This window comes from Eurytemora carolleeae, unplaced genomic scaffold, assembly GCF_000591075.1.
Source record: "Eurytemora carolleeae unplaced genomic scaffold, Eaff_2.0 scaffold802, whole genome shotgun sequence".
In the NCBI taxonomy this organism is placed as follows: Eukaryota; Metazoa; Arthropoda; class Copepoda; order Calanoida; family Temoridae; genus Eurytemora; species Eurytemora carolleeae.
The window spans coordinates 66,005-82,265 of NW_019396692.1; the positions used below are offsets into that span (position 1 = coordinate 66,005).

The window sequence follows — 16,261 nt, forward strand, 5'->3', positions numbered from 1 at the left end:
TGCTTGCAGATTATAGAATTATAAAGTAACCCACCGTGCTTGCAGATTATAGAATTATAAAGTAACCTACCGTGCTTGCAGATTATAGAATTATAAAGTAACCTACCGTGCTTGCAGATTATAGAATTATAAAGTAACCCACCGTGCTTGTAGGTTCCCACCGTGCTTGTAGATTATGAAAGGAGTGAATTTGAGGGACATCCCCCTCCCTTTAAAAATTAAGTGTACAAAAAGAGAAAGAGCAGACACCTCCCTGCGGCGCCACTTGATCACTCAAAATGAAGAATATAACAAGAAATTTAAATCTTGGTTGCATATTCCCCTTTCCCCCACTAGCTAGTTATGGTTTTGACATAAATTTCCCAATTCCCTTTATAATTAAGCCCCTTAAACTATGTGTAACACATTATTTAATGGAATGTAAAAGTGCCAGGTATCATCAATAAGTGTCCACAAAAATTGCTTTTTAAAGTTTATTTTTCTAAATACTATTGTAAAGATCCAACAATAAAACGTTTAAAAATTAAATAATTGGTTTGATAAAGGAAAAAACTAAAAAGATGAGAATTCGATAAAAATGTTATCAAATAATAAAAGATGTTCAATAAATAGTTAACATATTAATCAAATACTGGATATTAGAGATATATTAATATATATTTTGTTAAAACTGAAAACTTGATAATCTGAAACATTGTATATTAATAAATATGAAAAACTGAGACGTCTTTGGTTAATTGCGTTCGGCTTTTTTCATGTTCAAAAAAATTTATTTCGTTCGTTCTCAAAATTATCGTTTATTTTCCATCTGTTTAGTCAAAGTGAATAAATACTAAAGTGGACCAAACTCATAGTTGGATGACGACATTTTATGTCCCAAGTATTTAGAAATATGTATATAACTTTACTTTCCAAATGAAATCTTTTCATGAAATTATTTCCAAACCAAATAAAACCTTATGGCCCAACCTGTCGTCGTTTCCTTAGTCTGTTCCACTTTAGTATTTATTCACTTTGCTGTTTAGTGCGTTTTCTTACTTAAAGATTGTTTAATAAACTCATTCGTTCAATAAAAGCGTTCGTTTTGCAAATAAAACGATAGTTTTTAATATAGTTAAACTCTAAATGAGCCATACATCGAAAAAATTTATGAAATCTCGTGTTGACAATTTTTCAATGGGTTTTATACTGTTTTACGTAAACCTCAGTTTTTGCGAAAATAAATAAATAGCCATGAATTTACGGAAACAGTTTTAAATAAAACTAAATATCTGCAACACTACAGTATCAGAAAGTAAAGAATACGACATTTGATGAATTCTTTCGATGTATGGCTTATTTAGGGTTTAACTGAAGTTTGTTCAAAAAAAACATTCGGTCATTGAAAACTTTTTTGAGTTTTTTTTTGAGATCTCGTTTGCTCAGTAAAAACAATCGTTTTTTCAAGTTCGTTAGAATGATTTTTAATCGTTTGTTTTTCTTTCTTTTGTTTTAAAACAAATGGTTTTTTTCAAGTTCTCTGAAGGATCCATGAGTTATTCGTCCATCGTTCGTTTTTTTCCTGAACGCCACATCGTTTATCACAAATTTCGTTCGTTTACTAAAACAATACACAACTCTAAATCTGCCGTATAGTTATATATTTTAATACAATGGTAAGCGATTATATCAATAAAATGAAGACGATTTTTGCTTTCAATTTTGATTTAAATTAACATGGATTAAACAAACTTAGAAGTCAAGAGAAGCTTTCAAATAAAAAAGCTTCTCTTTGATTACTTTTAAACTTGTAATTTGTTAAAAATCAAAATTTAAATAAAAAGGCAGCTTCATATTGATATAATCGCCTACCACTGTACATAAAGCCATAACAGGGCTAGCAAAAAATGTACCTTCAGCCATAGCTGGCCAAACGGCTAAACCGAATTGGCTAAAACTTGTAGAGGAAACTCGTGGGTACCTCGGGGGTAAAAAGGCTAAAATAAATTAAATATTTTTCTTAAAAAAACTTTTTTTTATGTTCGAGTTTTCCTGCATGCTAATTTAGTCCAATTTGGCATGGCCGACTCATCAAAGAAACAAAAATACCGCAAACTTTATTGTCAAAGGTGCTTTGGGAGGGGGGGGGGGTTCCGACGACCTACCCCTTCCCCTACAGTCACCCAGCCTATTAAGGTTTTTAATCTAAAAATTTTCATTTGATCTAATATTTCAGGAGAAAGCGACTGAAGTGTTTAAGTCCCTGGAGGGTATAGTAAAACCCCTGTATGAGTGTCAGAATATATTCTACTACGGTCGACTTCCAATTTAATCAAGTCGACTACTTAGAAAGGTCGACAATCGACTCTAACAGGTTTACATTGAAACAATAATTATGACATAAAATCGTCTTTATGTCCTATAACAACTATATATTGTTGATGTTATGATGTGTAGTAGTGTTTACTAAACATATTACAATATGTATGCAGTAAATATAAAGATATTGTTATTGATAGTGTAAAGCAGAACATGTAAAGCTTTGGTGTTCAAAATAATGCATTGTATAATGTATTCTAATAAAAGGAGAAAAAAATCATAATCTCTAAAAATCATTGTTAAAAAAGAAAAGCGTAAACTATATATATCTAAATTAAACTCGTAAACTATATATATCTAAATTAAAAGCGTAAACTATATATCTAAATTTTATTTTTAAGTTATAATTAGACATTGCTAAAAATATATATGTTTTTAAAGGCTAATACTGTAATGATGTTTTTCGTTCCGTAAATTCATTGCGAAAGTTCGAAAATGTTATGGATTATCACAAATAAATGCAAGCAACACCAATAAAGTGATATTCTTAATAATCAGTGTCTCTTAATAATCGGTGTCCGAATTTTATGAATTTAAGCTGCGACTCAAATTCTATAAATTCAGACTCAGAAATGATATTAATTTAACTTCAAAGTCGTCTTTGACCTTAGGTATTTCAACATAGGTAACCTGATTTTTGCAATATTTTTTATGGAACAATGACCACAGAATAGCCCTGTTCCGGCTATTTTATGGAACAATGACCACAGAATAGCCCTGCTCCGGCTATTTTATGGAACAATGACCACAGAATATCCCTGTTCCGGCTATTTTATGGAACAATGACCACAGAATATCCCTGGTCCGGCTATTTTATGGAACAATGACCACAGAATAGCCCTGCTCCGGCTATTTTCAAAATGTAGTCTGCCAATTTTGTGCTTTCATAATTACTAGAGATGAAGATGATTTCGTTCAGAATAAGACATTTTAATACTTCATTCAATAAATTGAAATTTATACAAAATTTTTAAAATCTTTTGAGAGCAAAAAACTGCCAGACCGAGTTTTGAAGTGGCAAGCTTAAAGGGCTATTTTGTGATTATTGTTAAAAATCAAGCTATCTACAAAGAATGTCTTAAACTGTTTCTTATGACAAAGACGACTAAAAAGTTATCAATCGATTGAATGTCCTATTTTTTTAGATTATATAAACGTTGCTAAGAATTGTCATTTTTAATTCGATTTTGAATTATCTAAATAAAAAATGTTTCACTTTATTTTTCAGGAGATTAAGTTTGAAGATAATAAATTTAATTTCATTTAAAAGTTTCAAAAATGAAATAAAAACATTAAATGTTCTTGTTAGATTGAATTTTCAGTGACTTTTAATAAACGATTCTCATGAGTGCCATTCAAACCTTTTTCTGAAAATTGGTTATATGCTCTCATCTATTGAAAGTCCGGCGTGAATCAATGATGGCACTCACTTATTTAAAGGTCACTTATTAAATGTGTCTTTTTTTGTGTACAGTAGAATGTATGTGATAAGTTTTGCATTTATAAACAAACCTGAAAAACTATTAAACTTATTACTTAAATATCTATTACATATTTTATCAAAGAGTTGTCCATGTTTTGCTATAAAGTAACTGATTACTTACCTCTAACTTAAGTCAAAGTTTGAATCATTAGCATTGTACAGTGATAAGGAGAAAACATTGGAATAGAAAGACGACATTATAGCAATCCTTAAGCGTTTTGCTGTCGTTACAAAGCAAATATTGTTACTAGTAACTTAGCAAAGCGCTATTTAAGTGAAATGGGTCTATTTACACTGTACAATTGCTATATGTTTAATGATCATTGAACAAGTTGTCTTCCTATTTCAGAGTTTTCTGGTTATCACTGTAAAATTACAACATCTGCTTGCAAATGTTTTCAAAAACGTAAGTTTGTTAGTAATATTTAAAAAAACAAAACAACCTTTTTTCCTTCTTAAAGACCTTTCTATGAAGAGAGAACGTTTAGATAATGTTCTGCAGTAAAATATTTGCGTTTTTTATTTGAAATGGAATTGGACCTACAAATTTATTTCTAAATAAAAAAAATATTATATTAAGTATGATCGTGTTGTATTTTAGATAATTTGAAGGAAATATATATGTTAAAATAAATATTCAGTAATTGAGTGAAAATACTAGGTTTATCGAGTATTATGTGGCTTTTTTTGGCGTTAAAGCTTGGAGATAATCCAATATAATAAAGGGCGCTCACACAAACGATGTGCCATAGTTAAGTGCTTGGAAGTCCCGTTCATTTCATTTTTTAAGCTTATTTCTCACATCAAGTATTTTTTATAGATAATAAGAAAGATGATCATTTAATCGCACAGATCTGCCGCTTTAGTGATTGTAAATGTTTGATGGAATAAATTGGACTGACTTCTGGGAGAGCATACCACTGCACTGTGCTGTTCCTTTTGGGTTAATATTTTAATCTAAAAAACTAAAAAAAAATTATTAATTATTTTTCAAATTTTTTGAAAAATATCCATATTTCAGCGAAATTGAAGCTAATAATCATAAGAAAACGCATTCTTTACCACTATCAGTTAACTATTGTGTAGCTAGATATTTTTTGTTTTCATTTATTTAAACCGTTAAGATGGGTTTTACACATTTTTTAAATGTCGTCTTTATTGGAAATTCTTAAAAAATATTCATATTTCAGCGAAAGTGGAGTCATACTGCTTGGAGGTATTGATAATCTAGATCCTTATCTTGCTAAAGTAGAAAAGTATATATGTTTTTTCTGATGGTATTAAACGTACTTCCAGATATACCAACTGCAAGGCAACCCTTTTCCTTCCTGACGTCTCATTCTACCCAAAATAGACTGGTCTCGGAAACCTTGATATTTGATAATTTTTTGGAAAGCCATTGGGTTCTACTTCAGCCATTGGGTTCTACTTAAGCCATTGGGTTCCACTTCAGCCATTGGGTTCTACTTCAGCCATTGGGTTCTACTTCACTTCAGCCATTAGGTTCTACTTCAGTCTTTGGGTTCTACTTCAGCTATTAGGTTCTACTTCAGTCTTTGGGGTTTACAGGGTTCTACTTCAACCATTGGGTTCTACTTCACTTCAGCCATTAGGTTCTACTTCAGTCTTTGGGTTCTACTTCAGCTATTAGGTTCTACTTCAGCCATTGGGTTCTACTTCAGTCTTTGGGTTCTACTTCAGCTATTAGGTTCTACTTCAGCCATTGGGTTCTACTTCAGCCATTGGGTTTTATTTCAGCCATTGGGTTCTACTTCACTTCAGCCATTAGGTTATACTTTAGTCTTTGGGTTCTACTTCAGCCATCGGGTTCTACTTCAGCCATTGGGGTCTACTTTAAAAGTCTGGAAAAAGAGTAAAAAGTAATTGAGCCACAAAATCAGATTTTAAAATCTCTACATCTTTGAAACCTGATGGACAATTCTACATTAAAACTTGGATTATTTGATCTATCAGAATTCATAGTTTGAAATATCTCAGGTCTACGAAATTGGGTTGCAAAGGAGTTAGAAAATCAGAGTTTGCGGAAAAGAATCAATTCCTTAGCAAAAATACAATTATTTATTTCTTAATCCATATATTTAGCAAAAAATGTTCAAAACAAAAATTTTGAGAAATATGAATTTTACAATCTTGACTATTAGCCTAAATATGTTTTTAAGAAACACTGACATGTGGGAAATCCCTTTAAAGGCGTCACATGTACAAAAACCTTTTCAAAATTTCTTTGAATAAATGTCAGACCTATACTTTTATAGGTTACCAGAGAGGAGGAGGGGGGGGGGGGTCTCCGTTCCCAGTTAAATAGGGTTGATACATCAATTTGAACATAAGAAATCATACACCTTAACGAGGCAAAATAAACAAATTTTACAACTTAATTCTAGAAATTAAATTTTAATATTTTTTCATAAATATTAAACAGCTTGCAAACTACTAATGTTTCAAACTGTATTAAAACAATAAACATATAAAAAGTTACCACCATTAGGTTGCGAAATTAGAGGAATATGAAGATTAGAGAATATTCAGTTCCATTTAGCTATCTCTATTTTTATAGGAAGCCATGTTGTGCACTGTATGAAGAGGAAATATGGACTGTCGGTGACTATATAAGGATAAAAACCTGGATAAAGTTGAAATTCTAAATTTGGAAACATTAACTTGGAGAACTGAGCAGGCCCTTCACTGATACAAGCCCGCAATATAGTATAACAATGGAATAACTTGATGATGGTATTGCGGTGTTTGGAGGGATTGGCGTGTTGGACAGCTTAGAGAAGTTTCAGGACAGGGGTTGAAGTCTTAGATCTTTAAATAATTGAATATGCATGGAGAACATTTGTTTCTGTAACTATTACTTGTTAATCCTAAAAAAAGCTGGGGAAGGGGTGTTTATCCGTAAACTTTTTTTTGATTCACACTTCTAATCTAAATTCGACAGTTTTAAAAAATAAATATTAAACAATGTTTTTATGTTCTTACTTGTAGAAAACAAAACGTTTAATTTTTTACATTTTACGACTTTTTTCCATTTTTATATAAAACCTCCCTAGCACGCGAACCTTTAAAGATTAGCAGTCTAGTTTTTGTATCAATGGCGCTGGCCTTGAAAGATTATTTCAACTCCATGCCTTTTTCTAATGGGGGGGGGGGTCCGTTTTATTGAAATAATTGTAATACAGACAAAAATAATAAATAAACAAATTAAGGTTTAGAATTGCCGATTATGTATTTCTGAGTGGTAAATAAGTACATAAATTAATTGCAATTGGAACACCATTGACAGCGTTCTTTTTCTGGGTTCCATCTTTTTGGCGCTCCTTGTTGTCAGCGTTCCTTTATCTTGTTCCATGTTTTTGGAATAGTTCCTTGGTGAACTGAATATAAGCTTTCATACCTTCAACTCGGGTCATTCCCTATAAAACATCATGTTAGGTAATTTCTCAAAGGCTTTTTCACAAGTGGCAACTTCCCAAGGGTATTTTCCCAAGTGGCAACTTCCCAAGGGTATTTTCCCAAGTGGCAACTTCCTAAGGGTATTTTCCCAAGTGGCAACTTCCCAAGGGTATTTTCCCAAGTGGCAACTTCCTAAGGGTATTTTCCCAAGTGAAAACTTCCCAAGTGTATTTTCCCATGTGGCGACTTCCCAATTCTGTGCCATTTTATAAGCGGCAACTTCCCAAGTCTTTCCAAGCCACAGCGCTCGGATTGCTTGTCCCCTATTTCAGTCTATGGGGTCTCAGAAGGTCTTTGAAAATTGTTGCCGTTTAAGAAATTTAACTTGTGGGGAGTTTCCACGGGAAATTGTCACTTGGCAAGTCATCCTTCTTCTGGGAAAATATTTAATAAAATTTTTCTCAGTTTGAGATATAGTTTTGTAATTTCATTTAACACTCCATTTGATGTATAAATATTTCATGCCCAATGTGTTTTTATATTGGTTACATAGTAGATACTCAGGATGCACTCCAATGTACTATAGACGTGTCGTCTTCATAGAAATGGACACTCTAACTCCTAATATGAGGAAAATGAATATTTATGGTAGTTGAAGTGACAACATTGTCAGCTGTAAAAAGCGGAGAAAAGCCTTTTCTCTCTCACCTCTCTCACCAGCAAAATTGTCAGTTGAGAATCTGAGAATATTTTTTCCTTTTTAGGAAATTTCTTGAATGCTAAGATATTTGGGATTCGGGGAATTTCCTATATACCTATATTCTTCAAAAATATAATTGCGGTCGGCCGGGTCATGCTAGAAATATCTAATTCTTCATTGAGGTATAGGAGGTTGTGTGTGTGTGTGTTGGGGGGGGGGGGGGTAACATTACCTTTTTAGATGCCCAAGCATCCCATTTAATTTTTCCTTTGATGTCCAGCATACCAGGCCTACTGGTGTTCACATCCCCTACTGAACCCTACAATACAACCAAATAATGGGATTATGAATTAGAGAGAGAAAAAATTTAACAAAATTGATTTTTTTCGTTTTTGTGAACTTTTCTTTTCAAAATTTTCTATGGTGAAATTAATTGCAATGACTATAATCAATCAGCAATTCTTCTCCTCTATGAATAAAATCTGATCAAAAATCATGCCGAAAAATTCAAAAACAATTGTTTGAAATAAAGTTACTCGCTTGTGTTTTTTGTGATGTTTTTCGTAATGTTTTGAACAAGGTTATGGAAACAACATGGAATACTGAAGCTGTTGCTTGCAATTTCAAAGGGAACATTAAAGTTAAAAGTCAGAGCTGTACTTTTTGGGATAAAAATTTTTTGAATTAAATTTTGTAAAGATAAATATTAAATGAGCCTAAAATAAGCAGAAGAATTATAATCAAAAAGCTTAAAATAATTAGGCGCTGATTTATTTATAAAATCAATTGATCAAAACACTATCCGTGGCATTTGACGTAATTCGTAAACAAGAATAAAAAATGACCTAACAAAATGCTGTCATTGTGTCTGTTTAACTTTCCTAATTTGTTTAGAATATTTTCTTAATTGTTAAAATAACAAGGATGGTTATCTTGTCAATTGATAAGAAAATTATTTTAGCTTTATAGCAAACATCATGTATTAAGTAATATTTGAAAGCTAGCTTAGAAACCCAGGTCTGTAATATATATTTAACAAACTCAGTTTAGAATTCGTAAACAAATAGGAGAAATTTTACGAGTAATTTATTGATAAAGGATTTTTACATTTTTAAAAATAAATATTCAATAATAACCTGCTTAAAGAGTGCATATAGTTCCTTTAACTCATCATTACTCAAGGTTTTATTAATCTAATACAAATTCCGTTTAAGATTTATGAATAACTTTTTTTTTCAGAATATTAAGCATATTTTAAGCCAAACGTAGTTTAGGAATTAGAATTTTTATCTTGACAAATAAAACATGAAGTAATAAAGTATGAATGGTTGACAAATGATTGAGGCCGAATTTTAAGACTTTTAGCCGCGGCCTAAAATTAAGCTACGGCTCAAATACGGTTGGTTCCACTTAAAATCGTATTCATTGTTTCAAGATTTAAGCCGGCGCTCAATTAAAACCGGTTTTTTGGTGGATTTAAGACGCAGCTAAAATTCATTAAATTCGGACACTGAATTCATTTTCAAGTAGTTTTTAAAAAATTTAAATTTTAAGGTCGTCGTTTTTAAAGTTTGGAACTTCCCTTTGACCTAATTTATTGAATTTAAGCTACGTCAATGAACTACCTAATAACAGTTCAATTTTGAACCACCGAGTCAAATTTAGAGATTTTTCTAATTAAGAGAGTTTTTTATGAAACCTACCCGTCTTGGCCTTTTGGTATATACGTACTAACCTTCTATGCAATAAAAAATAGCAACATTTGAATGATATCAATAAGTTTCAAAGATACTTGTTTTAATATTGAGAAGTAACTGGTCTAGGGGCACCAAATACCACCTCCCCCCTTCACCCTAATACCCTTTAGGGTTCAGTTTATTTATAAGTTTCAAATCTAGTTTTAGTCAATCTCTAAAAAGAGTTGGATTAAAAGTGAATCTGTGTGACATTAAACGATTTTCCTTTTCATTAATTTCCGCAGCTGCCTCTTCAAAAGCTAAAAATATATTTTTTAAATACAAATTCTACGTAACTAAGTAGGCTTCGATGTAAAAAAGTTGAGATTATTTTCAATAAATTACAGTGATAACCAGAAAACTCTGAAATAGCTGTAAATGACTTTATAGAACTACTTAAGTGTATTTGATGTTGGTATTAAGTAACAAGTTTTACTGTACAGTTAAATCACTAATTCAGAAAATTGGATCTGTTTACACTGCCCAATTGCGAAGTCTTATGCTAAGCGGACATAACCTAAACAAAACTTGAGTCTAAAAGTCGTTTTTCCTATTTTAGAGTATTCAGGTTATGCATGAATATACTTGTAAGCTGAAAACTTTGGTATGATTGTCGTTGCGTCGATGACTTGTCTTAATTAAGTTAAATGTCAATGAAGATTTTAATTGTTATAACTGATAAATAAATTAAAGTCATTTCAAATAACAAAATCTTTATGAACATTTATAAAAAGAAGACAACAATCAATTTACTTTTCTTTTGGTTACATGTCTCTTCCTTACAGTAAGGAAAAGAAAACTCTGGAATATAAAAACGAATTTCAGAATTAAGTTGTTTATCTAATGAACATAAGACACAGCAATTGTGGAGTGTAAACAAGCATTTAATTAGTGATTTTATAAGTATCTAGTGAAGCTATTTGTTACAACATCAAATGCAATTTCATGTCGTCTTCCTATTCCACAATTTTCTGGTAATACTGTATGTTACTGTACACTATGTAGAGTTTGAATGGAAAGTGTTTAATTTAAATTTCTTTTAGTTTTTAGTCGTAATTTTAAGTGAAAAATAATTTAAAGAGGGGCATCTCAGCATGCACCATTCACAACGGAACCTTTAAGAGAAAGTTTTTCTATCTTGAAAAATGCTTAATTCTGATAATTCCTGAACTCTTCTCCTGCAGGATTAATGTACAAATCACATTTATAAAGAAACCACAAGTTTTTAAATCTATAAACATGAATATTTGATTCATTATTCATCATTATTGATTAGGTACTGTTGTGAATCAGACATTCCACTCTCACAATACTTGTTGGTGGATTTCTTCCATGATAAAGAAGACGATATTTAAGTAATTATATTTTTATACCTGGAGTCCATTCTTGAATTTCTGCGTCCGTCATGTTTATCTTAGTCAATGGATTTAAGCAGATTGATACTCTCTCAAATATTCTTATCTTTCCAATTCTTCTCAAATTGATAAACGAATCATGTTTAAAATGAGGCCATCTTGTCCTTTTTCTTTGAATAAATTTTCCCCTTTAGACAGAGTAAACATGAGAATATTTTAACCATCATCCCTGCAGGGGTACACTTGAAAACTAGGTGGTGGGGTGAGGGACCCAAGCCCAACCTCCCTTCTTAATCCGTAGTTTTAAAGATAATACAACAAATAATACATTTTTGGAAAAAAGGATTGGCAAACAAAATTGCACAAACAAATAAGGAAAACATGGACTTATCTGATAACTCCGTATTTTGTATTTCTGTCACTTTTTTATTAATTTTTTAGCTTAACCAAGTAAAATTTTCCTCAAGATTTTGGTTCAACCCTACAGTTTTAAATTTGCCAAAAAGCATGTCACTTTTGTAAACTAGTTTTGCCATTTTGCAAAGATAAGCAGTAACTTCATACAAAAGTTACATATCATCATTTTGAATTGTTGTACAGTTATATAAAGACCATTTCTATATTAAAACAAAGAAGAAAAAATTGCAATTTTTTGAAATTCGTTTTTTGCAGTGTTTTTTTTTGCACACGTTTTAGATATTTCAATTATTTCACCTCATACATTTTTGAAAAGCATCAAACTAAACTATATATATATATGAAAACTGTAAATATATCTAATATAATTGAATTTTTGTCAACTGTTTTTTTTGCAAGTTTTGCTCTTTTTGTCCCAATTCCAAATAATTCATACACATGACATTATATATATATTTGGAAAGTATCTAGCCTGAATATTTCAAAAATTATTCTATATTGTTAAGTAAAGAAATGTTTAAGCCAATTGTTACAAAAATAATGCAAAGTAAAAGTACAAAAAACGTTGTCAGCGAGGTTTTGGGCTCTTGGTCTTTCAAATAAAAATAGAAAAAAATGTTTTGCATTTGAATTTAGCATTTATTTCCGAGAATTAATAATAGTGCAAAAAAAAACGTTTTTCTTAATAAAATAACAGAGTAAGAATTAAATTTTACAAAATGTGAAACAAATAGAAAATTTAAACTCTGCACTCGATATACTTAGTATTGCTAATAAAGGGAATGTATCAACTGTTTTACAAAGTACAACGTTTAAGATAATACTATTGTTGTAATAGAGCTGGGGGATGATACTTGTATACTGCTAAATGTTGCATCAAAAACTGAAAACGCTTTTTGAATCGCAAAATGTTTATAAAAAAAAAGGTTTTTTAGTTGATCCATATTTAGTAGTTGGTTTATCAACTCTATTTAGTTTAATAATAGTAGTTGGTTTATTAATAGTAGTTGGTTTATTAACAGTAGTTGGTTTATTAACAGTAGTTGGTTTATTAACAGTAGTTGGTTTATTATTAGTAGTTGGTTTATTAATAGAAGTTGGTTTATTAACAGTAGTTGGTTTATTATCAGTAGTTGGTTTATTAACAGTAGTTGGTTTCTTAACAGTAGTTAGTTTATTAACAGTAGTTGGTTTATTAACAGTAGTTGGTTTATTAACAGTAGTTGGTTTATTAACAGTAGTATTGAATTTGGTGAAGTAACCGGATTAAATATATATGTTCAAACTTCTGCGTAAAACAAAAATTTAAGAAGCTACGAGGTCATCAAGAATTTTCTTATTGTCCGTCCCGTTTTTCCCTACCAGTATTGACATTAATCTTGATTTTAATTATTTTGCATAATGTTATCTTTATCTCCAAATTCATTTGTAGAAAAATAAATAAATAAACGTGAATATTTTGACTACACAATTACGTGACTATCTGTATGTTATTATTGTAAACTATACAGTGGGAACCAGGCAAGAGTGAAATAAGAGTCGTCTTCTATCTTTCATGATATCATAAATTGTCTTCAGTAGCTGAACATTTTTACAGATGTGCTCTGAACATTATTAAAACTAAAAGGTTATAACAGGGGTAACTGGTAACCACAAACTGCAGTGGTAACTGGTTAACAGAAACTAAAGTGGTAATTGTAAAGCAGAAACTGCAGTGGTCCCTGGTAACCAGAAATTGCATTGGTAACTGGTAAACAGAAACTGAATTGGTAACTGGTAACCAGAAACTGCAGTGGTACCTGGTAACCATAAACTGCATTGGTAACTGGTAACCAGAAACTGCATTGGTAACTGGTAACCAGAAACTGAATTGGTAACTGGTAACCAGAAACTGCATTGGTAACTGGTAACCAGTGGTACCTGGTAACCAGAAACTGCATCGTTAACTTGTAACCAGAAACTATTGGTAACTGGTAACCAGAAACTGCATTGGTAACTGGTAACCAGAAACTGAATTGATAACTGGTAACCAGAAACTGCAGGGGTACATGGTAACCAGAAACTGCAGGGGTAACTGGTAACCAGAAACTGAATTGATAACTGGTAACCAGAAACTGCAGGGGTACATGGTAACCAGTAACTGCAGTGGTACCTGGTAACCAGAAACTGCATCGTTAACTTGTAACCAGAAACTAAAGTGGTAACTGGTAACCATAAACTGCAGTGGTACCTGGTAAACAGAAACTGCATCGTTAACTTGTAACCAGAAACTAAAGTGGTAACTGGTTACCAGAAACTGCATTTGTAACTGGTTATCAGAAACTGCAGTGGTAACTTAAGTTTTAAAGCCTTGCAATGTTTTTCTTTACTCCTTTGACTACTATTAACTTTACGAAAACCAAAGATAAATTGTAAGTCCAGGGTCCAATTCTAACGTACTGGATAAGACCCCAGTCATAAAATTACATCAAACTTGTCTATGATATATCCCAAGGATGTAATGCAAGGAAAGTTATTTCCGAAGTGTACACATCTTTTGTACTGCCGTGTACTGTCTCTAGGCGCTAATGTAAACACAAGAAGGATGTCGAAGCCTGACATGGGATCCATCTTTCACATAAAAAAAAACAATGAAATATTCTGGTTATAGGAAACTATTATGTGAATTATCAAAATTATCAAGATTTGATGCTTTTATCCTCCTCGGATACTAAACGAACACATCTATTCTTGTTTAAAAATACCGCCCAGAGAGAACTGGTTTCAATATGTACGCAGAGCATACGCGACAGCAATTAACTTTCCTTGCATTACAACCTTGATATATACATTCTATTATATAAACATTGTCAAAACCACTGTCTTGTCCATCGTAATTACACGTTTCGTTACTCCATCCCGATATCTCCTGATGTCTCCATCCAGACAAACTTTAACGTACTTTCAAACATAGCTCTAATTTGTATATTTTATTTTTCACCTCGATTTAGCTTGATGATGACCAAATATAATTTTAAAACAAATAAACAATTTAAATAGTGTGTTTAAGATATGTAAGAACATATTCTATATAAATACTGTAAACACTGTATCTCTTGCGCATTAGTTCTGAGAAGACTGTTCAGACAAAACACGGAGCATTAAAGGGACTTTTCATATATTTGGGTAATATAAGAGCTACATACGTCTGAAGGGACGTAATTTCAAGTCAATCTCTATTTGAAGAGAGGCTTATACAATTTACAATGGTGCCTTTTAAAGCTCCATCTGAGTTAGCATGAGAAAGATATCTTCATTGTTCTATCTTAAAACATGTGAAAGTCTGGCGTATATCTCTATTATAAAACAAGACATTTGCATATATATATATATATATATATATATATATATACCCCCCCCCCGCTATCCTTAAAAAAGCAATGTTTAAGAGCATAATTTTCCTCTCTTATGCTCAAATTATTTTATATTATAAAATGATTGTAAGATAGTTCTGGCGTGAATATGTTCCAAATGGGAGGATCAGCTGCATTTTATCAAGTACCAAGGTAGATAAAAATATCTTCTAAATCCAATGATTTTGATAATTAAAAGATGTAAACTTTGTAAATAGTTTAGATTACATTTTTATTGTTATGCACTGTACAATGCACGCTGTTTACGTACAGTGCAGATTAATTTAAATGCCTGTTCACTGTACATTTATAAAATGGTGTAAACTATCAAGTTTATGTACAATATACACAGTACCGAAATATACTGTGTACAATTTGTAATCGTTAGTGTTAGTTTAGTATTCGTGGAGGATAAAAGCATTAAATTTTGATAATTCACATAATAGTTTCCTATGTCCAAAATATTTTATTGATTTTTTTATGTGAAAGATGGATCCCATGTCAGGATGTGACATTCATCATTTGTTTACATTACCGCCCAGAGACAGTACACTGCAGTACACAAGATGCGTACACCTTTAAAATAACTTTCCTTGCATTATAACCTTGGTACACTTTAGCTTTAAAAGCCTAATATTGTTTAAGTTTTAGAAGATTATGTGAGGAGGGTATGTACTGCACTTGTGTCCGACACTGTAGAGGACGAAAATAGAAATTAATATATGTTTAAACTTTTATTGTAAGATTTTGTAAAATAAATTATTTTAATATTTTTCATTATGCGATTGAGAAATGATAGGTTTAATTAAATATTTTCGAAAGTGTAATAATTTTGTCTGAATTATGATTAACAGAATGAGAGATATATCTTACAAATTTTAAATCCATTACAATACGTCCATCACGTTGAATAAAATTGAAGCAATTTAATAAACTATAAAAGGCGGCTTTTAGGGTGCTTCGGACCCCATTTCCTGTAAATATGTTTAGCTCTTAACTGTTGCTCTGAAAGTCGGACGTTTAAAATCATTTACAAATTTTGGCGGATTTTTCTTTTTGATTCAAAAAAAAAGAAATTTCCAAAAATTTTATTCTTCCAATTTTGACGTTCCATAAACTTTTTCTGGGGTTATGTAAGGACCCGATCGGTTTAGCGACAGACAAACATGAGGACAAGCAAAGTTATATTGGGTAGATTGATAAACAAACCAATCAAACCGGTCACATCATATTTGATTATCTATATAGCTTTAATTCCAAATAAGCATGCTTAAAAACCAAGTATTTTCTTAAAGCTAATATATGATCCTCATACAATTTTATATGATTCGTTCTTTTAAAATTTTCTGAGTAGCCCCAAAGTCGCAATTTAGAGCTTTTATACATGACACAATCCGATATAT

General features: G+C 31.3%; 1 protein-coding gene and 2 long non-coding RNA genes across 3 annotated transcripts; 2 read left to right on the forward strand and 1 right to left on the reverse strand.

The window, feature by feature from the left end:
* The first annotated feature begins 4,714 nt into the window (after positions 1-4,714).
* LOC111707452 (uncharacterized) lies at positions 4,715-7,019 on the forward strand. Its single transcript, XR_002766438.1, has 3 exons — positions 4,715-4,784; positions 5,032-5,057; positions 6,420-7,019. It is a non-coding gene; the product is annotated as an uncharacterized LOC111707452 (long non-coding RNA).
* A 47-nt stretch (positions 7,020-7,066) lies between these two features.
* Positions 7,067-11,167, reverse strand: LOC111707451 (acyl-CoA-binding protein homolog 1). The gene is made up of 5 exons (XM_023480564.1): positions 11,068-11,167; positions 9,920-9,954; positions 9,095-9,151; positions 8,191-8,277; positions 7,067-7,278 (listed from the first exon to the last, which is right to left on the reverse strand). Exons 1-5 carry the CDS (start codon positions 11,099-11,101, stop codon positions 7,201-7,203), a joined length of 291 nt encoding a protein of 96 aa, XP_023336332.1. The 5' UTR covers positions 11,102-11,167; the 3' UTR covers positions 7,067-7,200.
* Positions 11,168-14,894: 3,727 nt separating this feature from the next.
* LOC111707453 (uncharacterized) lies at positions 14,895-15,635 on the forward strand. The gene is made up of 2 exons (XR_002766439.1): positions 14,895-15,011; positions 15,510-15,635. It is a non-coding gene; the product is annotated as an uncharacterized LOC111707453 (long non-coding RNA).
* Positions 15,636-16,261: the final 626 nt, after the last annotated feature.